General features: G+C 37.0%; 1 protein-coding gene across 4 annotated transcripts in view; it reads right to left on the reverse strand.

The window, feature by feature from the left end:
* The window catches only part of MICU3 (mitochondrial calcium uptake family member 3), a 113295-nt gene that overhangs the window by 59333 nt on the left and 37179 nt on the right, over window positions 1-16783 (reverse strand). For all 4 annotated transcript variants that reach the window (XR_007151695.1, XR_007151694.1, XM_047856840.1 and 1 more), the window contains exon 2: window positions 1377-1530. Coding sequence is in view for 2 of the 4 variants with exons in the window: in XM_047856840.1 (XP_047712796.1) it covers window positions 1377-1530 (154 nt within the window). In the remaining 2 variants the exon portion in view is untranslated. The remainder of the gene's footprint in view (window positions 1-1376; window positions 1531-16783) is intronic.

Below are 16783 nucleotides of genomic sequence, written 5' to 3' on the forward strand. Positions count from 1 at the left end.
ACTGTGACTCTGTGAGTTGCGAACTGAACCTTTTTTCATGGAACACATTTTTACTTGAAAGAACAAATGACAGATAAATTATGGTTATTTGGACTTCGGTATTTGGCAGACTTTCTCTTACAAATGAACAGTCAGCTATCACTTCAGGATAACCACCAACAATATTTGTTGCCAGTCAAAACATTTGAGCTTTCAAGTGAAAATCAGAATTTGGGAAAACGTGTATATACCACCATGAGCTTTCCAATATGTAAAGATTTTTATGATAATATCCATGAATGTGATTTTTTTAAAAATTGTATAATAAATATGTCAACATTTAGAAGATCTGCATAACTTAGTGAACCAGTATCTTCCATTTGATGTTACAAGATTATAAGGGTAAAAGATCCATTCAAAGCACAATATAAACCACTGGATTTTAACATAACAGATGTCAAAAGTTTCAAATTCCACATTGCAACAAAACTTTAAGAAACTACCCTAGCCAAGTGTTGATAGAATAACCAAGAAGAATATTTACAAATATCTGAAAAAGCTATTAAAATGCTCTTCCCTTTGCCTACTTATCTGTGAGGCAGATTTTCTTAATATACTTTGTGAAAAACAACACACTGCAATGTACCAAATAAAAAAAGGAGGTGAGAATACAGCTGTCTTCTATTAATCAGACACTGATCAGATTTGCAAGAATGTACATAATGCCAAAGAGGTTGAGAACCATTGCTCTTAACATATGGAAAGATGAGTAACAATTAGTCTATATTTACAGTGTAGGAGCCGTGACAAATACAGAAGAGGTACAGGTAGAATTCTTGGCCTAGGTCTAGCTTCAAATCCAGTCCTCTGAATTACTCTGTTCATGCTAGATAGAAGAACTGAATAGGGAGAATATAAACCTATTATATGCGGCTCCTGGGTGGCTCAGTCAGTGAAGTGTCCAACTCTGGCTCAGGTCATGATCTCACGGTTCCTGAGTTTGGGCCCCAAGTCAGGCTCTGCGCTGACAGTGCAGAGCCTGCTTGGGATTCTCTTTCTCCCCCTCTCTCTGTCTCTGTACCGCTGGAACTCTCTCTTTCTCTCTCTCTCTCTCAAAATAAATAAATAAATAAACTTAAAAAAATATGAAGAGTAAGGTGTTTTTAAGTTTGATGAACTGAGAAAAAGAAAATAAAAGTTTGTGAAAAGGAAAGAGATGCCAGTAGGAGTTTATAAGAAATATTAGTCTAGTAAGATTGCACAGCATCACATCTTTTGAAATACCACATTACTTGGGTTCATTGTTCTGAAAACTTATACTGTTCTACCCTTTTACAAACTAGAGATAAGAAAAAAATCTTATAAAATGATTAAGAGAATTCAGAAAATATACTTACATTTGGGCTCATCTGTTGTAACAGCCAAAATAAAGTCATATGGAGTCATGAATAACTGCCCTTCACATTCTATAGAAGCAAACAAACGAAATCTTCTTTCCCGAGATGTAGCATAGAGGTCTAAGTCTTCAATGTCTGTTCTGCTGATAGCAACCTAAAGAAAGCAGATAAATTTGGACTGTGGGAAATAACATCTTTTAGAAACTAAATGCTTTTAATTATGTTGAAAGTGAATCAACAGAGTAAATGAAAAAGTGTGAAAATACTGTCTTCTGGAGAACTAAATCATTTTATAAATAAGTTACCCATATGAATAAAATGAATTAATGTGTGAAAGATCCTACAATAAATATCATTAAGGCCCTGAAAATTCTGAACTGACACTTTGAAGGACGTGTGATTTATTTAAGTTTTACTTTCAGAGAACATTAGATCTCTGAGCTAGTAGTTTCTTTAGAAGAACACTAACTCTTGCTGAACGCCTGCTATGTGTTCTCTATGTAGCATTATTTATCTAATTAGAAGTCTATTTGCTAGAGTCTACTGATTTTCTAAAAAAAAAAAAAAGTTAGGGGCACCTAGGTGCCTCAATAGGTTGAACATCCGCTCTTGATTTGGGCTCAGGTCATGATCTCAGAGTTTGTGAGACTGACCCCACATGGTGTTCTGGGCTGACAGCATGGAGCCTGCTTGGGATTCTCTCTCTCCCTCTCTCGGCCCCTTCCCTGCTCTCATGCACATACTTTCTCTTTCTCTCAAAATGAATTAACGTTAAAAAATATTTTAAAAAATAAAACAAAATGAGAAAGTGAAACCCGGAACGCTATTCAGGGCTACCCCTAAGGAAACTACTTAGTGGCAGTGCTTAGATTAGATCTGAAGTTGGTAACTCTAGATCACTACAGTACAATTATCACCAATGATCATTCTGAATTCAACCTAAGGTTAAGATTTTACAGAATTAGAAGGGGGGGGGGAGGAAGTCTCTTTTGTTTTCCTTAATTGCAAGACCAGTCCGCACAGATAAATAATTTTATCTTTATCACTGTTATTTATTTTCTCTCTGAATTACAGCAAATCTATTTTTAATAGGTTTTTTTCCTGATTACAAAAGTGATGCATAGTTATTGTATACAATTTAGAAGACAGAATTTTAAACATTTACAGATACATAGATTTTTTTCTTTTTTGGCAAAAAATGGGATTACACTATACTGTTCAGTTATCTGTTATTTTTAACTTACTAATATATCAAGACTGTTTTCCCATGTCACTACTCTACTAGACTATTTTTTAGTAGTTGTATAATATTTCATAGTGAATGTAGCATAGCGCAATTAATGCATTGCACATGGTTGAATATTTAAGTGATTCACAGTATTTTACTATTATAAATCAATGTTATAATGACCAGCCTAGAATATATATATTTAAATATATCTACAAAGAGTTGAGGTAAATTCCTATGAGTGGATTTGGTTGGTCAAACAAAACCTTTTCATACATATTTTCACTCTGCCTCTATGGAGTTAACAGCAATTTACATGATTATCAAAAATACAAAAATAACATTTTTACACATTTCATAAGAAATTCTTATTTAAGAGGGCAAGCTTATTCTCTTTATTGTCTCTTCTATGTCTACTAAGTCATAATGCCGATTGTGTATAGACTACTAAAGTTATTTAAGTATCTAGTATCTTGAGAAGTCGCATCAAAACAATTCATAAAAACTTTCAACAAGGAGACTACATTTTATATTTCTAAGTCATGCTTTATTAAATGAAAAGCCAGGCAAATGACTAATCTTTTCCCACTATTCTGAACACTAAGATTTTTAAAAACATTGTACAAGTAGTCAAATAAAAACTAAAAGAAAGGTTCACTCCCTACTTTTTAATGGTATGTATAAAAGATAAGACTATATAGTCTCTGCCTTTAAGAAATATATGACCTATACGGAGGGGAAAAATACTAGTTGGAGAGACAAAAGGTACAAACATGGAAGCAAGGAGTGAATCCAGTTAGAGTAAACAGAAATAAAGCATTGTAAAGGTTAAGGTTAATAAGAGGGCTTCAGGAAGAAAAAAATATGAATTTTAACGTCAGGAAGAGATATGAACACTCTAGGTCTACACAGCATATTTGAAAATGGTAATAACCTCCTTGGAGCAGAGGATTTGCATTCATGGAAAAATGATTTCTGAATGCCAGACTAAAGCACTGGAATTTAAAATGACAGACAACATGGCTTTAGAGGATTCTTACATAGAATCTTCTTACATAGAGCAATGACATAAAAATGATGCTTTAGAAGAATACAGCAACTCAGTACCAGAGACAAGTTGGCTCAGCGATGTATTAATAACACTCAGGTGATCCACAGGTATTGTGAAATTGTTTCGGCACTGCCATGGGTGAGAAGTGAGACACTGAACGACTTAATGTCAATAATGGGCAATAATCTCCTTCAATACTCCTCAGCGATCAGTTTAACATCTTAGGTCCTTTTCTGCACATATATCCCAGGGGGTTCTTCTTCCTCTTAGCACAGGGAAATCAATCTTGTCTGTGACCACAGTTTACTCTCCTGCTTTCTTCTTGATAGGCTATTTCTTGGACCTAATTGGCCATAATCAACCAAGACCCATTTCCAATGAACTTCCTGAAGGTCCCCTCTGTGTGGAGCTCTCATGGTTTCCGCACCACAATCTGAAGTCATGCCTCAGTCTAACACTCTGAACCACAATTTTTGCCTCTAGCATCTTTATTCGTTATGACCTAATATGGACTTGATCTGTGACTTCTGCCCTTACCTGCTGTTGCCATTACTGCTCATGATGTACCTGTGTTTTCTCATCAAACTTTCCTCCCTAAGTGGCTGTGACTGGTCCCAGGACACCAAACCTGCTGGACCACTGCAGCTGGGAATGGGATCCACCTTCCATGCCCTAATGCTAAGAACTCCTCCCTCTCCTCAATTTCTACTAACAATCAACCAACAAAACCTATTGTTCTCCCTCTAATTTCTCACATCCACCCCTGCCACCATTTTTGTTTAAGCACTCACTACTTCTCTAAAATTTTACAGTAATGCCCTACCTGTGATTTTTGCCTCTAATCCATCCTTTACTGATAGAAAGAGAAAACACAGTTTGAATCCTTTAACCACCTGAGTAATGGTATCAAAAGAAATCTGACCAAGAAGAGTTTAAGGTTTTCATTCAAACTCCACTGTATGAAACAAATTGAAGATGACACAAACAAAAGGAAAAACACTGCATGCTCATGAATTGGAAGAACAAGTATTATTAAAATGTCTATGCTTTCCAAAGCAATTTACATACTTAATGAAATTCCTATCAAAATACCAGCAACATTTCTCACAGAGCTAGAACAAACAATCCTAAAATTTGTACAGAACCACAAAAGACTCTGAATAGTCAAAGCAATCTTGAAAAAGAAAAGCAAAGCTGGAGGTATCACAATTCCGGACTTCAAGTTATATTACAAAGCTGTAGTAATCAAAACAGTATGGTACTGGCACAAAAACAGACACATAGATCAATGAAATAGAACAGAAAACCCAGAAATGGACCCAAAACTATATGGTCATCTAATCTACAACAAAGCAGGAAAGAATATCCAATGGGAAAGACAGTCTCTTTAACAAATGGTGTTGGGAAAACTGGACCGCAACATGCAAAAAAGAATTAAACTGGACCACCTTCTTACACCATACACAAAAATCAATTCAAAATGGATGAAAGGCCTAAATGTGACATCAGCTGGAGCAATTTCTTACTAGATCCAGAGGCAAGGGAAACAAAAGCAAAAATGAACTACTCAGATTTTATCAGGATAAAAAGCTTCTGAACAGCAAAGGAAACAAAACTAAGAGGCAACCTTTGGAATGGAAGAAGATATTTGCAAATGACATATCTGTTAAAGGGTTAGTATCCAAGTTCTATAAAGAACTTAGCAAACTCAATACTCAATAAACAAATAATCCAGTTACGAAATGAACAGAAGACACGAATAGACATTTTTCTAAAGAAGACATCCAGGTGACTTACAGACACATGAAAAGATACTCAACGTCACTCATCATCAGAGAAATACAAATCAAAACCACAATGAGATACCACCTCACACCTGTCAAAATGACTAAATTAACAACACAGGAAACAACAGATGTTGGTGAGGATGCAGAGAAAGGGGAACCCTCTTACAATGTTGGTGAGAATGCAAACTGGTTGCTTCCACTCTGGAAAACAGTATGGCAGTTCTTCAAAAAATTAAAAAAAAAACCGGTACTACCTTATGATCCAGCAATTGCACTACTAGGTTTTTGCCTGAAGGATACAAAAATACTGGTTCAAAAGGATACCTGTCCCCTGATATTTACAACAGCATTATCAACAATAGCCAAATTATGGAAAGAATTCAAATGTCCATTGACTAATGAATGGATAAAGAAGTTGTGGTGTGTACACACACACACACACACACACACACACACACACACTGGAATCTTACTCAGCCATCAAGAAGAATAAAATCTTGCCATTTGCAATGACATGGATGGAGCTGGAGTGTATTATGCTAAGCAAAATAAGTCAGCCAAAGAAAAACAAATGTCATGATTTCACTCATATATGGAAATAAAACAGATGAACAGGGGGAAAAAGAGAGGCAGACCATAAGACAGACTTTATCTTTTTTTCTTTTTTTGTTTTGAGACAGTGAGCGAGAGAGTGAGAATGCACAAATGAGAGGGGAAGGGGCAGAGAGAGAGGGAGGGGGAGAATCTTAAGCAGGCTCCATGCCTAGGGCAGAGCCCAACACAGGGCTCGATCCCACAACCCTGGGATCACGACCTGAGCTGAAATCAAGAGTTGGGCACTCAACCCACTGAGCCACCCAAGTGCCCTCTAACACTCTAACTATAGAGAATAAATTGAGGTGTAGGGGAGATGGGCGGGAGGATGGGTTTAAGGGGTGATGGGCATTAAGGAGGACACTTGTTGTGATGAGCACTGGGTGTTATATGCAAGTTATGAGTCACTAAATTCTACTCCTGAAACTAATATCACACTATATGTTAACTAACCAGAATTTAAATAAATTTTTGAAACAACAAAAACTCCACTGTATGAATTCTACCCACTGTTGCCTTAGCAATAATAGTACCCATCGTTTTGATAATGGCATAAGGTGGTGACTTCAGGTTTATTTACCACCACCTTAAAAGAAGAACTGGGAAGGCGTTTGGAATGGTTTGTGTCCCAAACAAAAAAAAATATACCCTAAAAGGGAAGAACATGATTTATGTACAAGAGATAACTGGAGGGGCGCCTAGGTGGCTCAGTTGGTTAAGTGACCCACTGCGGCTCAGGTCATGATCTCATAGTTTGTGGGTTGGAACCCCGCTTCGGGCTCTGTGCTGACAACTCAGTGCCCGGAGCCTACTTCTGATTCTGTGTCTTCCTCTCTCTCTGCCCCTCCCTCTGCTTCCAGTCTGTCTCTCTCTCTCTCTCAAAAATAAATAAACATTGGGGCGCCTGGGTGGCGCAGTCGGTTAAGCGTCCGACTTCAGCCAGGTCACGATCTCGCGGTCCGTGAGTTCGAGCCCCGCGTCGGGCTCTGGGCTGATGGCTCAGAGCCTGGAGCCTGTTTCCGATTCTGTGTCTCCCTCTCTCTCTGCCCCTCCCCCGTTCATGCTCTGTCTCTCTCGGTCCCAAAAATAAATAAAAGTTGAAAAAAAAAAAAATTAAAAAAAAAAAAAATAAATAAATAAACATTAAAAAAAAATAGTAATAAAATAAAAAAAAAGAGATAACTGGAGCCTGGGTGCTTAAAATGGCTTCCTACTACTGTAGACTTGTTACTTCCTCCATTGCCTCTTCTCAATTTAGTGTGATAAATGATATAGTGTAGTAATATATACTGGCACTACTCAAATGTAACATAAACTGGTAAAAAGTAAAAACCAATTTTCCCATGTTAACCCAGTATACTAGAATGATCCTAGAATAGTTTGGTTACCATCAACTGTAAGGAATGGGTTCATCTGGCTGAAGAATGCGATGAGATGAAGAACAAAACAGGAAATCAATGCTTTCATTGGCTTTTTAAAAAGCGTGTTATTATTTATTTATTTTGAAAGAGAGAGAGAAAGTGGAGGAGGGGCAGAGAGAGGGAGACCGAAACCCAAGCAGGTTTCATGTTATTAGCCCAGAGCCCAAGGTGGGACTTGAACCCACAAACTGTGAGATCATGACCTGAGCTGAGATCAAGAGTTGGACGCTTAACCAACTGAGCCACCCAGGCACCCCCTTTCCTTGGCTTTATATTCTCTATTCATTTCCACTGACTTACTTGTCTCTTCGTACTCAGATGCCACACTGTTTTAATTAGCATGTAGTTTTAATAGCATGTTTAAATAGCATGTAGTTATGCTTTGATATTAGGTAAAGTGAGATTTCATCTTATTATCAATATTTTAAAAATATTCATGGTGATTGATACTCAATTTTCTCCTCTAACTGAACTTTGAAATCAATGTGTCAAGTTCTATTTAAATAATACCTCCAGCATTTTATTGGGGATGACATTCAATTTTGGTATAACTTAGGAGACTTGATTTTTCCCATCTGGGAAGACGGAGATCTATTTATTCAGGTCTTCAACTATGTCTCTCAGTAAAGTTTCGCAGTTTTCTTCATATAAGTTTTAAATACCTTTGGTGGATTTTTGGTACATTTTATAGTTTCTATGTAATTGTGAATTGTGAATGGAACATTTTATTCCTGTTACATTTTCAACTGGCTATTTCTTTTTTTTTTTTTCAAAAATTTTTTTTTTCAACGTTTATTTATTTTTGGGACAGAGAGAGACAGAGCACGAACGGGGGAGGGGCAGAGAGAGAGAGGGAGACACAGAATCAGAAACAGGCTCCAGGCTCTGAGCCATCAGCCCAGAGCCCGACGCGGGGCTCAAACTCACGGACCGCGAGATCGTGACCTGGCTGAAGTCGGACGCTTAGCCGGCTGCGCCACCCAGGCGCCCCTCAACTGGCTATTTCTAATGAATGGGAAAGCTACTGACTTTGGTATATTTTCCCTGTATCCAATTACCTTTTTAAATTCCTTCATTTTAATAATTTTTTCCTTGGATTTTCTAAGTAAAGAATCATAAATTCTTTCATAATAATGACAGTTGGTAGTTTTTCCTTTTTAATATTTATAGTCATTTTCATTGCCTTAATTATGAGAGGTCCACATCTCTAAATAAGATGTGGAACAGTTATCAGTAATAGTAAGCATTCTTATCTTGTGCCATGTTTTGAAGAGAATGCTTCTAATGAATTGCCACTAAATGCAATGTCTGCTGTTGATGTTGATCATTATCGTCTACCTGAAATCAGCAATGGGTGCTTACCTGTTTTCCTATGCTCCCTGGAAATAAATGTATTTGGATTAGAATCGTCATCATGACCAGAGATCATCTGGTCTTCTTGCTTCTTTACCTTTTTTCTTAAACCAAAACAGAAGCATAAATATGAGTCCCCAAACAAAAATTTTAAATGTGCTAGACAAGTACAAGCATGAACAGAAATCCTCAAACAAAAACTCAAAAGTTATTGGACAAAACTCTATTATTTATATAATCTTTTAACAATTTTGTTTCCAAGATGAGTATTTAAAATCAACTAATGAGGGGCACCTGGGTGGCGCAGTCGGTTAAGCGTCCGACTTCAGCCAGGTCACGATCTCGCGGTCCGTGAGTTCGAGCCCCGCGTCAGGCTCAGGGCTGATGGCTCAGAGCCTGGAGCCTGTTTCCGATCCTGTGTCTCCCTCTCTCTCTGCCCCTCCCCCGTTCATGCTCTGTCTCTCTCTGTCCCAAAAATAAATAAACGTTGAAAAAAAAAATTAAAAAAAAAATAAAATCAACTAATGAGCTAATGTAAATTCATTCATTCAATAGATACTTCTTGTGTGCCTCCTATATGCAAATGAGTTCATTATAAAATAATCAGCTGGAAGATCACTTAATCTAAAACTGTTTTAGAGCCAAATATGAATAATCTTAGTTTGATCATGTTTTACATACTTATATGCCTAATCACTTTCAAACCTTCCAACTGTCCATGTGCTTCTTTCTCCAGAGTTTATGAACAGACTAGCTTCTTAATGAATGACCTAACGGCACAGACGAAGAATTTAGTAAATTTTTTCTTTTTTTTTTAATGTGGTACAGTTCTAACCACACTAAATTTTATAGTGTTTAGGAGGTTGATAAGGAGCAGCGGTCCATGAATTACTAGAATCTCAGAGGAAAGGGACAGATTCAGATTAGTAGATTCCCAAAATATGAGATAGAACTCTTAGACCTTTAAAAGATACAGCTTTGCTTTTGAATTTTCTAAAGTTTAGAAAATCTAAACCTTTTTAAGTTCTAACATCACTATTATAAACATTCAAAAATAAGAACCAATAAATAAAGGGAAAAATGATATTCAAACCAGTTTACTAATCCTCTTGGAAGCCTTATTAGCTTACAAATGATGATGATCTTGTATCATGTTAATGTTCTGAGCATTAAAAAAAACAAATACAGCCATTTCCCTGTAGCAATTGGTGGGAATCTATGGATAATCCTGATATTACAAGGAACAGGCTAAGTACATGTGTATTCACTGGCTGATCTACTTTAATACCTTTTTTTGCTTATCTCAATCCAATATATCTTTTTAAAGTTAATTCCTAAAGCTTAAAATTAACCTAAACATTTTTCATTAACATGTACTGTTTCAGTAAATAATACTTTTGCATCACAAATTCCCAGTACAGAAAAACTCATTCATAAGTATAATGTACCTAAGGCGATTGGAAAAACTAACCTGAAAACCAAAAAACCTGAATTATATAACATTAGGTGTAAAAACATTACCAAAATGAAAATCTTTATTATCAATCCAATATTATGTACTTAAAAAATAAGCTTTCAAAAGTGGTAAAGTATAACTAGACCATCTGTGAACTGCAGGGAAAACACTGACAGGAGTTATAGAAGTCATGGTCATTTAAGAAAAATTCTTCATTTCCATAGGTTGATGGTCAAACTAAAAAACACACATTTGGGAAATTGAGGAAGTGATAGCCTTTACATTGCTAAGGAGTACTGTAGAGAAAACCCTCAAGTTTATAATGGCTATAAGGGAAATGTCCTCTCCAAGAAGCTGGAGGGTAGCAGAAGCGTACACAGAGCTGAAGACTGGTATGCTTCTAGGAAATAATTTCTTCAAAGTAGACACAATATAAAGTTTAACACAAAGTTTCCATGTTCCATCTTTCCTGGAGATGCCTCTTTTAAATGGCTTATTATAAGGTGGAATACATCAGGTGAAAGATAGCTGCTGTTATCAGCAGACCCAATGAAGAAGCTCTTAAATCCAGGGAGACTGAAACATAATTTTTGTTAGGCAGTAAGGAGCACATCAACCTGTGAAGTATACAGCTCATTAATTATCGATTTCAAAAATTTGTTCTAATAAAAAATTCTTGGAGATTAAATATAATTAATATTATTTGTACCTTGAAGATTTGGATGGTGGTGTCTCTTCTGTTCTGGAACCAAGAACTGAGCTTCCGATTTCCTTCCTATTATCAGAACGCATCCCTTATTTCCCACTTTCAGTACTTGCGTTCCTGCCAACCTGTGCCTGAGACCTTTTCCTGAATACTTCAGTAGTTCCCCTGGGATTACAATGCATGCTTATCCCCACCTCCGTACTTGGTGTTAAACTGCTACTTTATCAGGTCTCCTTGATGCTTCATTTTCGTGTCTTCTATAGAGATCTGCTAGTCAGCAACATGGCTGTCTACTGCCACTACCTCATGGAACCAACTAAGCTAATAAGTAACCAACATCTGGTCCTAACCTGTTCATAGAAACAAGAATGAGTCTAATTTCACTCTGTACCTGGGAACTATAATAGTCTCTGAGCTCTAGTCAGCTCCTGTAGTATTTTCAATTAGCTGCAGCTTCCTGTTCAGCTTTTCAATTTCTCTGGAAGTGGGGCGCCTGGGTGGCGCAGTCGGTTAAGCGTCCAACTTCAGCCAGGTCATGATCTCGCGGTCCGTGAGTTCGAGCCCCGCGTCAGGCTCTGGGCTGATGGCTCAGAGCCTGGAGCCTGTTTCCGATACTGTGTCTCCCTCTCTCTCTGCCCCTCCCCCGTTCATGCTCTGTCTCTCTCTGTCCCAAAAATAAATAAACGTTGAAAAAAAAAAATTAAAAAAAAAAAAAATTTCTCTGGAAGTGAGTCCTGATACTTTTGCAGCTATTACCAAGAAGATGAATCTTTGCTCCATATCAAATGGTCTACGTGATTCTTCAGCTCAGACTCTCAGAAAGGATACCTGCCAGAAAACTTCTGCTGCCATGCCCTCTCTCCTAACATACTGCACCAAATCAGTCCTAATTAATCACATCCCTTGTAATAACATGTCTGAAATTCTGACAACAGTGAGAGTGTTGAGAGTTCCCTGAGAGTCAATACTATACTTTCAAGAAATCCTAGTTATTTTCTTTATACATCCCTGGTCTGGTACCTGCACTTCTTTCCCCCATTCCTACTGAGTTGCAATGATCTGTTTACATATCTGTCTCTGCCATTTAACCATGAATTCCTTGAGAGGAAGAGTAGCTCTTATGTTTATAAGGACTTAACCAGTGTGTAACATAACGCCTGGCACATCTAAGAGGCTTGGTAAATGATGATTGTGGAAATAAACAAATATACGCTTGTGGATGAAAACGCGATTCCTTAGCAAAGGAATACTGACGGAGTCTGGCTCAGGCGGTAAACAAGGACACAATCAAAAGAGAAGCTTCTGATTCCAAACTAGGAATCCAGACAGAGATGATAAAAGATACTCTAGGGGCGCCTGGGTGGCTCAATCAGATGAACGTTCCATCTCGGCTCAGGTCATGATCTCGCGGTTTGTGGGTTTGAGCCCCACGTCGGGCTCTGTGCTGACAGCTCAGAGCCTGGAGCTTGCTTTGGATTCTGTTTCTCTCTCTCTGCCCCTCCCCTGCTCATGCTGTCTCTCTCTGTCTAAAAAATAAACATTAAAAAAAAAAGATACTCTAAAGTTTTAGTGAGAAAGGTATGGCATAATTTATGGGTACCTGGTTTGTTTGTTTTTTATGTTTTTTTTTTTTTTTTTTTTTTTTTGAGAGAGAGAGAGACAGAGCACAAGCAGGGGAGGGGCAGAGAGAGAGGGAGACATGGAATCCGAAAAAGGGTGCAGGCTCCAAGCTATTAGCATACAGCTGGACGTGTGGCTCAAACTCAGGATCCATGAGATCATGACCTGAGCCAAGCCGGATGCTAAACCGAATGAGCCACCTAGGTGCCTGTATGGGTGTCTGTTTTTTAAAAGTTGTTCAAACATATCTTTAAAACTAATGCTGGTAAATGCTTAAGTTTAGCTGTTGTAATAAGAAGACATATGAGATTTTTCATTTTATTATTTTAATAGAGTAAAAATTCTGGTTAAATGAATATCTTCTTAAGTAGGGATGCAGGCAAAAATAATTTGTGGCTTAAGTCTTAAAATGTAGAACACTCAATTTTCAGGCACCCCTCCCAAGTGACTACAACATATAAAAAACTGCATATTTGGATTTTAAAATGGTTCAACATACTTAAAATTTTAAAGTACACTTGACTCTTGAACAATACAGGTTTGAACCGCACACATCCACTTACACAATTTTTAAAAATACATACAGTACAGCTCTGTAAGTGTACATTCTCTTCTTTATGATTTTAACATTTTCTCTAGCTCACTTTATTGCAAGAATACAGTATGTAATACATATAATACACAAAATGTGCGTTAATCCCCTGCTTATGTTATTGGCAAGGTCTTCCAATCAACAGTAGGTTATTAGTAGTTAAGTTTTTGAGGAGTCAAAAGTTACATAGGGACTTTCAGCTGGGGGTGGCAGTGGTGCCCCTAACCTCTGTGTTATTTAAGGGTCAACTCTAATTGCAATGTTACCAGCTGCCTATTACTTCACTTAGTGTTTTTCAGTACATATTACCAAATTTTTTCTACAATAAAGAATAATTTTTGCTTCTATAATATCTTTCCAAAAAGGGTTAATGAAACTCACAAATTATTCTAACTTTAATTATAGGAATAAAAACAAATGGACAGTACATCTGGTGAAATTTTTAACAGTGTATGGATTAGGGAAGGCCAGAGAGATGAGAATATAGCTTTTCCAGTTTGAATGAATACTGGTAGTTATAACATAGAAGTATGTGGCAATTGTTGGAGAAAAACACAAATACAAATATGATTTAGAAGATGCTCAAATTTGGTAGGTTACCCTTTTTGCTACATGAAGGACTAAAAAGGAGGGTACAGCAGTGGAGGGAAGAGAAGCCAGAACAGAAAAGGTAAGGGAAATAGAGCATATGATTTATTTGGCATAATCCTGAATCAAGTACAAGACCCAGACTGTGGTATCAGCCAGGAATACAGGTGACACAGGCAGACTCAAGCAGCAGGCAAATTGGCCTAAGGCCATTATTTAAAGAAGAGATGGGTAGACCAAGTTAAGAGAAACCTGGATTCATAAAGAAGAAATTTAGTCCCCAGAAAATTGGCATAAGGCCACTGGGGTATAATATAGGAATCCATAAGACTAGAATTAAATCATAGAGATCACTTCCATTAATAAAGTCAAAAGTGGCCAATTAGCCATTAAGCTCCTTTGTCTTAGTGTCTGTGGTCAGGGTAAACCTAATAGGTGTCTAGTTAGGTGAGCTTTCATATGAGAAGAATATAGGAGACCAGTCCAGCTGACAAAATTAATTCACTTTCATCAAAAAATAATCATTTCCTCCCTTCTCAGTGATCAAAGCCTTCACCAAGCAATCCTTTCTCTTCTGTGTAAGATAGGATAGGCTACATTCCTCAAATGTAATGGCTCAAACACAACAGAAGTGTGTTCATTACTCTCATAAGAGCTCAGGACCAGGGTTGGGGATGGGATCAGGGAACTCTGATTCAGAGACTAAAGATGACGTCATTATCACCTGAGGTGCGGGAGTGGGTGGGGGGTGGTATGCAAGAAGTTCATGTGAGAAACTTTTCTTGGCCAAGCCTAGAAGTGGTATAAATCACTTGTGCTCACATTCAGTTGAAGAGAACTTAGTCACATGGCCACACTTAAGTGTTAAGAGATGAAGGAAAATGAAGAAGAAACAAAACAAAACAAAAGAACTGGGCATCTACAACCGTAACTATTTTGGGGGAAGAAAAGAGATTATGGTCAACAGCTTGCAGTCTGTCATACCAACTTGGGGTAACAACAACAACAACTCATGGGATATAAAGGACAAGGGAGAAAAATATTAGAATTATATGTACGTTTAACAAAGACTTGGAGAGATTCACTTCTAGAACAAGCTACTTCTGTAGGACTGGAAGCCTCAGGGGAGGGAACACTTCCAAATCACCTTTATCAATTTTGCAGGACACTAAACTGCTGTGATTGACTTAGGTTGACGGTTCCACACATTTCATCTCCTGCATTCTGTATCTCTTCCCAGAGTCTTAGACACAGCCACTACTGGCTTGAAGTTTAATGTTTGCATGTGCACTCTCCCTAGCTCTGTATTTCCAAATTCAGCAAAATTTTTATGTATCTCTGACCTTTTCACAAAACACTGCAGTGAGGTTAAGAAAACACTGGGTCTGATCCTCCATTCTCAACGGTGGGAGCTGCTGAGTGTAAACAGATGCTTTGTGCTCCCCCTCCACAGATCTCCCCACATCATCTATGGGAGGCCAAAAAGTAATTACTGTCCTACAGTTTACTTTACAAAATCTGAACTGAATGATCTACAGGGAAAAATATAATGGTCTTCAAATTTTTGCTCTGCAATTCTAAAACTGAATTATTCCTAAACTAAATTTGGTAACAGATCGCTATACTCAAAATATCAAAATAAAAAACTTAAAAATAAAATATACTCAAAATATCAAAATAAAAAACTCTAAATCGAAAGTCTAAGCAACAGAAAAAAAAAATGCCTGAAACCCCCCCCCCCACATATACACGTTTTAAATTCTAACAACTTTCTTTCATTAATATAGTAAAATTCACTCTGAAAATAAAGTATCATCAAACTTCAAAATAATGAAACTACAGCATATGTGACTTTGACAAATATTAACTGTATTAAACCTAATACAATTACGATTTCTTGGCTTCATGCAGGCCAAGGAAAATATAGACATTTTAAGTTTAAGGGAAAGCATCACTGCACAAGTTTTAGATATGGCAAATTTTGTGAAGATAATTGAATTTTTCGTGTCAAAAAGATCTTGTAAAACTGCTCCTGAAAACTACCCAAGCACGGACCTGAGGGTTGGCCACACAAGCTACCTTATTTGTAAGAGCAAAGCCACAGAGCAGAAAAATGAAATCAGAGATACCTGAAGGTAAAAGAATTTAAATTTGCCTTTTCATTTTATTCCTCCTAGGAAATTATATTTTATACCTCCTAGGAAATTATTTATGGGAATTGCTAAATATTCTTTTCAAGTTTGCTAAAAACATTCAGGGAATTATTTTTCTAGCTCTAGAAAGCTTTGTCTTTTTGGTCTTACTGAAGAATTGTGAGCTACATTTTAATCTCAGTTTTCCTACTTATAAAAATGGGAGAGTCTACATGGAAATAAAAATTTCAAACACACCTATAAAATGAAATACATAATGTATTCATAAAAACAAATAATGATCACTTTTAGGTAACTTTGTGGAATGTCTGAGTCATGTTGACATGGGCAAGATGAGTGGTTTAAGAAGTGGTAGAAATGATAAAAGTTACATTTTTTAATTACCTCATCTTTCCAAAAGAAATAAAAATATTGTGTCAATGCAATTATCTTCTTTGGAATTTCCAAACTCAGACCTCTGCAACTAGTACTTAGATGTTACTTCTTAAGGTAGTCAAACAAGGGCCTGCAGGCAACAGAGTACATCATTATCCTTCCAATGAATAACAGAAAGGGAAGGTTCACTGCCAAGGCACAGTCTCATGTTACTTCAGGTCAGCAATTTGAAAATTTACCCTGTGGTAACGTCTGATTTTCCCAGGGAGGCAAGATTAAATGCCAGATAAAGGATTCACTACTTGACAATTAGAGAAACTGATGCCTACAAGCTGATAATACCCTAAAGAGGTAACTTGAAACAATTATATCAATTATCTAAACACTGTATAATGTATTACCTTTTAGCAGTGAGAAACAGAGCCATGAGAATTAAAAATGGAAGGAAAAATAAAAACCATTTGTATTAACCAAAATTATTTT

The sequence above is a fragment of the Prionailurus viverrinus genome, chromosome B1 (genome assembly GCF_022837055.1).
Source record: "Prionailurus viverrinus isolate Anna chromosome B1, UM_Priviv_1.0, whole genome shotgun sequence".
In the NCBI taxonomy this organism is placed as follows: Eukaryota; Metazoa; Chordata; class Mammalia; order Carnivora; family Felidae; genus Prionailurus; species Prionailurus viverrinus.